General features: G+C 34.0%; 3 protein-coding genes across 3 annotated transcripts; 2 read left to right on the forward strand and 1 right to left on the reverse strand.

The window, feature by feature from the left end:
- Positions 1–2: 2 nt before the first annotated feature.
- LOC112905152 (vacuolar protein sorting-associated protein 37A-like) lies at positions 3–912 on the reverse strand (the record flags this gene model as incomplete). The annotated part of the gene is made up of 4 exons (XM_025977008.1): positions 755–912; positions 504–693; positions 330–453; positions 3–193 (listed from the first exon to the last, which is right to left on the reverse strand). Coding segments are annotated over exons 1-4 (585 nt in total), but the record flags the coding sequence as incomplete, so codon positions are not given.
- A 337-nt stretch (positions 913–1,249) lies between these two features.
- Positions 1,250–2,391, forward strand: LOC112903947 (cytoplasmic dynein 1 light intermediate chain 2-like). The gene is made up of 4 exons (XM_025977006.1): positions 1,250–1,487; positions 1,550–1,740; positions 1,796–2,018; positions 2,152–2,391. The coding sequence occupies exons 1-4, from the start codon at positions 1,420–1,422 to the stop codon at positions 2,357–2,359; spliced, it is 690 nt and encodes a 229-aa protein (XP_025832791.1). The 5' UTR covers positions 1,250–1,419; the 3' UTR covers positions 2,360–2,391.
- A 940-nt stretch (positions 2,392–3,331) lies between these two features.
- Positions 3,332–5,959, forward strand: LOC108732894 (short transient receptor potential channel 5-like). Its single transcript, XM_018463893.1, has one exon. It carries the CDS (start codon positions 3,385–3,387, stop codon positions 5,923–5,925), a length of 2,541 nt encoding a protein of 846 aa, XP_018319395.1. The 5' UTR covers positions 3,332–3,384; the 3' UTR covers positions 5,926–5,959.
- The last annotated feature ends 2,808 nt before the right edge of the window (positions 5,960–8,767 follow it).

Raw genomic sequence — 8,767 nt, forward strand, 5'->3', positions numbered from 1 at the left:
TCCTCTAAAAACTCCTCTTGTGCTTCCAATGATTCGTTTAAAAATTGTAAATCATCTAAACTTAAATTATTCAGTTCTGGCAAAGTAACTGACTGTGGTAAATGTGAAGAGGTATAGTGATACGTTGGGGGAGAAAAATTATTTAAACCAGGGTAAGAACTAATTGGACTAACTTTCCCTCTGTTTTCCATATCTAAAGATAAACCAATAGTAACAAAAAGTCTTATACACACAACATATACCAAGTAAAATGAAAAAATATATAGGCACTTGTATAGTATTTCTATAATCTTCTAATCAAATAGATAGTACATAAATAAAATACAAACCTCTAACAGGTACTGAAGGAGATGAATTACTGAGACACTGTTCTGTTGTAAGAGGTGGGGGAGTCCTTTCAAATTCTCTTATGATAGCTTGCACAACTCTTCCTAAATCTGAATGTACTGTAAACTAAACAATGAAATAGAGAATTATCCTAATAGCATTATACAAAATCGCACATTTAGCAAGCCAGGTGCTGATTTAATTTCACCCTCCTGATCTACCCATGGATGGACAACCACTGGAGAAATTTTTAAAATGGGTCTTTCATTTGGAAAATCGTTAGAAAGCAAGACTCGAAGACAAAAATCGTAAATTCCAGCTTTGAATAGCACATTATATTCCGAATCTTGAACTACTTCAATTACACTAGAACATTAAAAAATTGTAACTTTCTAGTATTGTTAAAAATAAGTAAATATAAACATACTTATCATTAAAAATCTTCAATGTATTAATTTGACGTTGACGAGAAGTGGAATCTGGCCTGTATAGTCCCTGAACCATCATTTTTTAACAAGTTTAAATCTAAAAATGCAGATATAGGATTATTTTATTAATTTTTGGTTTATCTGTCAAAGTAACATAAAAGTAAGGTTAGACCTTGATAGAATAGAAAAGAAGAAGAGAACGCTCTTACTGTATTATATATTGGACGTATTCCTTTAACTTCACCAAATTTCTTTTATAGGATTTTTTTTTTGCTTGAAGGTAATATCTTTCCTGCGTCTTATTAATATGATCATAAGGTATTGTACTTTTATATATCAGAAACTGACAAATAAATAGAATATTTTGATTTTTTCTTTAATAATAAGAAATCATTTTTTCACGTTCACGAAGAAAATTTTCTATGGTATAAATAAGTCTATGGTTTGTATTCTTATACTTATCTATAGACATTAAATCTAACCGCTGACGTAATTGTATTCAGACAAATTATAATTGTATTGTATTACTGACTTAGTCATAAATGTCAAAAATATTTTCCAGTTAGTACTGTTTTTGTTGATAAATATTCTGAATTTGATAATATAACGTTTTTCCATTAAAAGATCGTAAATTATAATTTTTTGTGATTTGTAAACGCTAATAATGGCTCCCTCCCAAGACAACAATAGCGAAATAAGCGAGAAAGATATTGTAGAGAAGGAAAACTTATGGTAAGAAGTCTTGTCATAGTACTGCGTCAAAATGTAAGTTAAAAAGTTTGCAAATATTGTAGGTCATCCATTCTTAATGATGTAAGAGATCATGGTAATAACAAGCTACCCTCTTGTAAGCAAGTCCTAGTTTTGGGAGATAATGAATCTGGAAAAACTACTTTAGTAGCCAAACTTCAAGGTGCAGAAAATCCAAAGAAAGGTTCAGGATTGGAATATGCTTACATTGATGTTAGAGATGATTACAGAGATGGTATTTTACAAATCACATGTGGTAGAGAATATTTTGATTTAAACTTTTATTTTAGATCATACAAGATTAAGTGTATGGGTGTTAGATGGGGATCCTGGTCATACAGGATTGTTGAAATTTGCATTAAATGAAGAGACATTTCCACATACTTTAGTCATCCTTACAGTAACAATGACTGCTCCTTGGGGAATTCTAGAGCAGCTGCAACATTGGGCATCAGTTTTAGCTGATCATCTTGATAAGTTAAAGTTAGACTTAGACACAAGACAAGCACGAAGGTATTTTATCATTCTACTTTATTTACTAATTAACTAGTTAATTGTAGCACCAACTGTAAATACTATTCCTATGTATAGATTTTTATGTGTACTTAGTTAATCAATTTATTATTTTAATTTTAATATTTTACAGGCAACATATTGTTAGAATATGGCAAGAGTATGTGGAGCCTGGTGATGAATTAGATCCTGCTTCTCCCATGAAAAGGAGTTCAAGAAATCTTGGTGAAAGTGATCATGATAATGAATTGGGAGAGGGTCTCCCACTACCTGAAGGAACTCTCACTAGTAATCTCGGATTAGACATAGTAGTGGTTGTTACAAAAGTAAGATTTGTTTAAATATAGTTTAACTTTTGATAAATTATTAAGCAACTTAAAAAGCTTCTACTATTACTTGTTATGTATGTGTAGATATTCACATTTCTTTTAAACATTTTTCAAAGGAAATTTTTACACTAAAAATGTTCCATTCAAGGAAAGGTTCAATCATTAGTTNGCAAGGGAAGAAAAAGTAGGGAAAGAGCGAATATAAAGATAGGAGACGAAAAATTAGAAGAAGTGGCTGATTTTAAATATCTAGGAAGTCAGATAAGTCACGACGGAAGGAGTATTAGGGATATAAAGCAGAGGATACCGCAAGGTCGTGTCGCCTTTAAATCACTTCTATGTTCGCGAATGGTTAATTTGAAAATTTGAAAAAGGGTTGTTAAAGGTGTATGTCTGGAGTGCGGCGTTGTACGGATGCGAAACATAGACAGTGGGCGCGGCGGAAAAGAAAAGGTTAGAAGCGTTCGAAATGTGGTGTTATAGACGAATGATGAGGATAACATGGATAGAAAAGGTTAGAAATGAAGAGGTATTAGAAAGAGTAAGAGAACAGAGGACTCTACGGAAGACAATAAGAAATAAGCGAGATTGGTTGGTAGGACACCTTCTCAGACATGAAGGTCTAGTCAAAGACATATTAGAGGCAGAAACAGGAGTTAGGAGGAGTAGAGGTTAGGCTAGATTAGATTACTGTTCGCAAATAGTTAAGGATGTGGGTTGTTCTAGTTTTAGGGAAATACGAAGTTTAGCTCAGGATAGGAAAGAGTGGAGATACGTATCCAACCAGTCTTAGCACTGTCGACCTTATGATGATGATCGCCTTATATAATGTTTGACTAACTCATTTAAACAAAATTATCAAAAAATTAAATTATGATGTTTTAAATTAATAAATAAACAATTAAAATTCAGTAATCCCTTCGGTACTTCCTATTATTTTGACAGAACATTAATGATTTTATTGTTTTCACGCTGACAGTTCGTTAACGATTAACCTAATATGTATTCCAATTTTTTTTAACCGTATTAATTTTGTAATGCGAAGATTGATAAAAAAACTTGGGTGTAACAGCACATCCACTTCAGGAACTGATGATGGAACAAAAGGTGCCGCCCATCAAGCGACGCCCGCCGTGGCAAAGAAGAATGTGAAAATACAAAGCAACATAAAGACAACAGCAAATAAATGTCAGAAAGGAACATCAATACCTACTCCACCCGCCATAGCAACATCTACATGTACCTCGTCTGACAGCGAAAAGCAACCAAAAGCAGGTATGTTAAAGTGTAGAAGGAGTAAATACAAAAAACTTAATGAAGAAGGGTACGAAACGTTGGAACCCTCACAAAATATTTTATTACCACACTTACAAGAAAATGAGAAGAAATTCTTAGAGGCTGTTGATTCTGGAGATACAAAAGAAGCACATAAGCATCTTGCTTCTGGAGTAAACGTAAACTGTATCAATTTTCAAGGTATAACTGCCCTTCATATAGCTGTCCAAAATGAAGATTACGAAATGGTGGAATTCTTATTAAAAGAAAAGGACATAGAAATTGGCGATTCCGTTCTTATAGCGATAAGAGATAATTACATAGACATAGTGAAAATGCTACTAGATAAATTGAAGAAAACGTCTCCAGGTTTGGAGTTCGCTGGAGCCACGCACAGTTCAGATTTTGCGGATCACATCACACCACTTGTTTTAGCCGCTCAGTGTGGTCATTATGAAATTATCGAAATGCTGATAGAGAGAGGTCACAAAATAGCAAAACCACATCCTCCTAATTGTATGTGTACTCAATGCAAAGACCGTTTGAAGCATGACGATCTGTTACATTCGGAAACATTGCGACTGAATTTGTACAGGGCCGTTTCTAATCCCGCATATATTTGTCACTCTACGCAGGATCCAATTTTGGCTGCTTTTCATTTATCAAGGGAACTTAAAAAATGCGCGTTTATCGTGAGAGCGTTTAGGGCAGCCTACACTCAACTAGCAGAAGAAATAAGTTTATTTGCGGTCGAACTTATTGGCCACTGCAGAAGTACAGCGGAAATGGAATTGATTTTACGTCAAAAGAATGGACTGAATGAACCGACTTCTTTTAAGTTTCCAAGGATAATATTAGCTGTGGATTATAAACAAATAGAATTTATAGCACACCCCAATACTCAACAAATTATTGAATCTGTGTGGCATGGGAATTGGTACGAATGGAGAGTAAAACCTGTGTACTTAAAAGTCGTCTATCCTTTCTACAGGATCATCATTTTACCGATAATCGCTGTAATGTGCTTGGTGGTGCCAAAAAATACGTGGGTCATCCACTGGCAGATTCCTCTAAACCGAATGATCAGTCACGTTTCCTCATATTTAATTTTCCTAACAATACTATTTTTCGAATCTAATTTAAACAAAAATACGCAAAAAAGAGGACCTCCTTTCTCCGGATTGGAACCAGTAATCCTTATCTACGTCATCGGCTACAGTTACAGCTGCATAAGAATGTGCGCCGTGAGAGGACCAAAAAGATTTTTCAAGTCCCTTTGGGGATGGTACGATGTTATATGCAATTTTTTCTTTATTTTAACTTTCACATTTTGGCTTGTTGCCTATGTAGACGTTATAAATAACGGAGACGCTAATCTGGAAAGGAAATTCTGGAATAGCCTCGATCCTACTCTTATAGCAGAAGGGACGTTCGCAATAGCAACGATAATGGCTTGGTGTAAACTTCTTTACCTCTGCAGATTGAATATTTATCTAGGACCACTACAAATCGTTCTAGGAAAAATGAATTTAGACGTTGCCAAATACATATCAATTTTTGTAATCATAATGATCTCATTTACAGTCGGAATGTGCAAATTTTATCAGTATTATGACGGAATGGTACAAGTAGATGACACGTATGAAATCAAAACGGAACAAGTATCATCTTTTGTAGACTTTACGTCAACCCTCAAGACGTTTTTTTGGGCTCTGTTTTGTATGGCTCCATTAGAGTCCGCTGATGTTATCATAGAGAATCTTCCAGGACCAGAAAAAGGTGTTACAGTTACAAACAGACATTCTTTTACGGAAGCAATAGGCTATATAGCGTTCGCGGTTTTTGAATTTTTAACCGTAATAGTTATTTTAAACATGCTAATTGCTACCATGTCGCACACTTTCCAAACAATTACTGATAACGTGGATATCGAATGGACCTTTGGAAAAACCGAATTTTATTTGGATTACATGTATCAAACCACATTACCACCGCCGTTTAATTTAATACCAACAGGAAGTGGCATATTATCAGCATTGGAATGGTTTCGCTTAATACGATCTAAAGGGAAAGATTCCAAAAAAGCTGGATTTAGTTTTTCCCATTGCTGTTACATTGAATATGGCATGGACCAAAAAGTTATTGAAGAGTTTCCTGTTTTAATGAGCCAATTGGTACAACGGTATTTCAGAGAGAAGTCCTCTGGCACGGAAACTGCAGAAACCGATTTAGAACTGATAAGAAAAGAATTGTTAGACATAAAAAAACGGGTTGGTAAACGAGCAAGTACAATTTTACATTAAGATAATTTATTACTACTTATATACCTTATTATGTATAATATAAAGTATTCTTAACTTCTACAGAAATAAACTTCATTCCACTTATATTAATTTAAAGTACGCATTATGCTCCATGGTCAAATTATAAGTATCATCATCATCATATGGTCATCAGTCCTAAGATTGGTTGGACACGCACCTCCACTCTTTCCTATCCTGAGCTAATCTTCGCATTTCCCTAAAACTAGAAAAAAAGTACACAATATGCTCATAAGTTTAACCGAAACTTTTTTTTATACAAAACTCCGAAACGTGGTACTAACCATACCAAAAAGACAGGCGCAGTTAGGTGCGAAACATTTAGTACGATTAGTTTAACTTCCCATACACCAAAAATCTTAACTAGAATTGTACAAGGAAGGATGAAAACAAATCGGAAGAACTATTACGAAAAGATATGTTTGGGTTTAGAAGAAATAGAGGAACGCGGGAGACTATTCTAGCTTTACTGGTAACAATAGAGAAAATGATAGAAAAAGGAAAGAGCGCGTACATAGGATTTGTAAATTTAGTAAAAGCTTTCGATAATGTTAAATAGGACAAGGTGTTAAATATAGGTACTTAAAAATGTAGGGATGAGTTACAGAGATACAAGAGTGTACTTAGTTTGTATAAAGAGCAACAAGCAGTTATAGAGCTGGAGCAGCAACGTAGAGAAATAAATATTAGGAAGGGAGTCAGGCAGGGATGCACACTATCACCGCTACTTTTTAATCTATACATCGAAGACACGATTAACATCATTAAAGACAGTACAACTGTACGGATAGATATACAGGGGCAAAAGATTAGTATACTTAAATTTACAGATGATATAGCAGTATTAGCATCTGGCAAGGAGGAGTTTTAGATTACAGATAGCTTTAAATAAAATGAAAGCGATATTGACAAAACAGTACTGTATGAAAATAAATAAAAGTAAAACGAAAATATTGGTATGCAAGCGAAGAAAAAATAGGGAAAGAGGGAATATAAAAACAGGAGACGAAAAATTAAAAAAAGGGGTGATTTTAGGTATCTACGAAGTCAGATAAGTAAGAACGGAAGGAGTAATACGGATATAAAGCAGAGGAAAGCGGAAGGCCGAGTCGCCATCAATAAAAAGAAGTCATTTCTATGCTCGCAAACGCTTAATTTAAATATTAAAAAGATTATTATAGGTGTACGTTTGAAGCGCGGCGCTGTACGGGTGAAAAACATGGACGCTGGGCGTAGTGGAAAAGTAAAGGTTAGAAGCGTTCAAAATGTGGAGTTACGGCGAATGATCAGGGTTAGAAATGAAGATGAGAACAGAGAACTTTATGAAAGTCAATAAAAAATAGACGAGGTAGGTTGGTAGGGTACGTTCTTAGGCAAGAAGGTCTAGTGAGAGACATATTAGAGGCAAAAACAGGAGTTAAGAGGAGTAGACCTAGATTAGATTACTGTTCGCAAATAGTTAAGGATGTAGGATGTTCTAGTTTTAGGGAAATGCAAAGATAAGCTCAGAATAGTAAAGAGTGGAGGTGCGTGTTCAACCAGTCTTAGGACTGACGACTTTATGAAGATGACAAAACCTGTCCCTTGTTTTAATACAAGATCATCTGTAGCATCTAAATTTGATTTACTATACAGAGTCTATCTAAACTATTATAGTCTTCTGGGTCTTTTGGGGCCGTGGTTTAGAGGCTGATTTGTTGCTGCCTAACGTTTCGTCAACGCCTGTGTTACACACGACAGCAGATAGCCGAGAAGAACAACAAATCAGCCTCTAGACTACGGCCCCAACGCCCAGAACACTATAATAGTTTAGAAAGTCTACATGCTTTTATTACTATACAAGGTGAAAAAAAATCGTTTAAATACCAGTATCGTAAAATGTGGGTCCAATTGTTATAAGGAAAAGAAGGCCAAAATATGGAGGTATGAACAAAATCGTGGCCCATATTTTCGCATTCTGGACACCTTTTTCTATAACTACATATTTCGATTGGATCCACTATACTGACATTTAAACGAAACCTTGCTTTTTCTATTTTTGAAACACTGCATATTAAATTAAATTTAGATGTTACAGTCGACCTTTTATTAAAATAGGGAACAGGTTTTGTTTGAATTTTTTTTCTATTAAACTTGTAGTTTGATTACAATGAGCACATTGCGTATTTTTTGAGCCACTCTGTAAGTAGTGATGCTGCCATATTTTTTGTAATTTCTTAAGCCAATGTACAATTATCAAATAATTACCAGGTAAGTTTAATACAATTAGTACACTTGTGTAAGATTCTTTTCCATAAACCGTAAACTGATGGGTATTACCAAATAAAAAAAGAGCGCACTCGTTGCTACTTAGACATAAATTTATTTTTTCATTACTTATTATTCGAAAATTTTAAGGATAACTGATAAGAACAACGCCAAAAAATTTTAATGGTATAGTTTTCTTAAAATCATTTTGTAAGCACCCTGTATATTTATACTTGTCGTATTTGCCCTTATTAAGTTTTAAAAACATTATGATAACGACATCTAACAACCAATATTAAAATATTTAAAAACCGAGTACTACAGATTATCTTTAATATTAAAAAAAGAACTACATATTTACAGTATATTGTAATATTTTCAAAATTATTAATTATATTATTAGGAAATCGAGTTGGAAATTGGAAGATTGTTTATTTTTAATCGAATATAGTTCCGAAAACCTTTACCTGCGTGACATCTAACAATCATAGCAGGTAAAATTGAAGTAATTAACATTCTTACGAATGTATATTTACCGTAAACTGTAAAGAAATTTCAAAAACATGATGAGGCGACA

This window comes from Agrilus planipennis, unplaced genomic scaffold (genome assembly GCF_000699045.2).
Source record: "Agrilus planipennis isolate EAB-ADULT unplaced genomic scaffold, Apla_2.0 scaffold31, whole genome shotgun sequence".
Taxonomy (NCBI): domain Eukaryota; kingdom Metazoa; phylum Arthropoda; class Insecta; order Coleoptera; family Buprestidae; genus Agrilus; species Agrilus planipennis.

Bases quoted from the DNA above. Each gene is read 5' to 3' on its own strand.
- LOC112903947 (XM_025977006.1), top strand. From the start codon at position 1,420: ATGGCTCCCTCCCAAGACAACAATAGCGAAATAAGCGAGAAAGATATT. The intron at 1,488-1,549 runs GTAAGAAGTCTT...CAAATATTGTAG, and splicing joins GTAGAGAAGGAAAACTTATG to GTCATCCATTCTTAATGATG. The intron at 1,741-1,795 runs GTATTTTACAAA...CTTTTATTTTAG, and splicing joins TAGAGATGATTACAGAGATG to ATCATACAAGATTAAGTGTA.
- LOC108732894 (XM_018463893.1), top strand. From the start codon at position 3,385: ATGCGAAGATTGATAAAAAAACTTGGGTGTAACAGCACATCCACTTCA.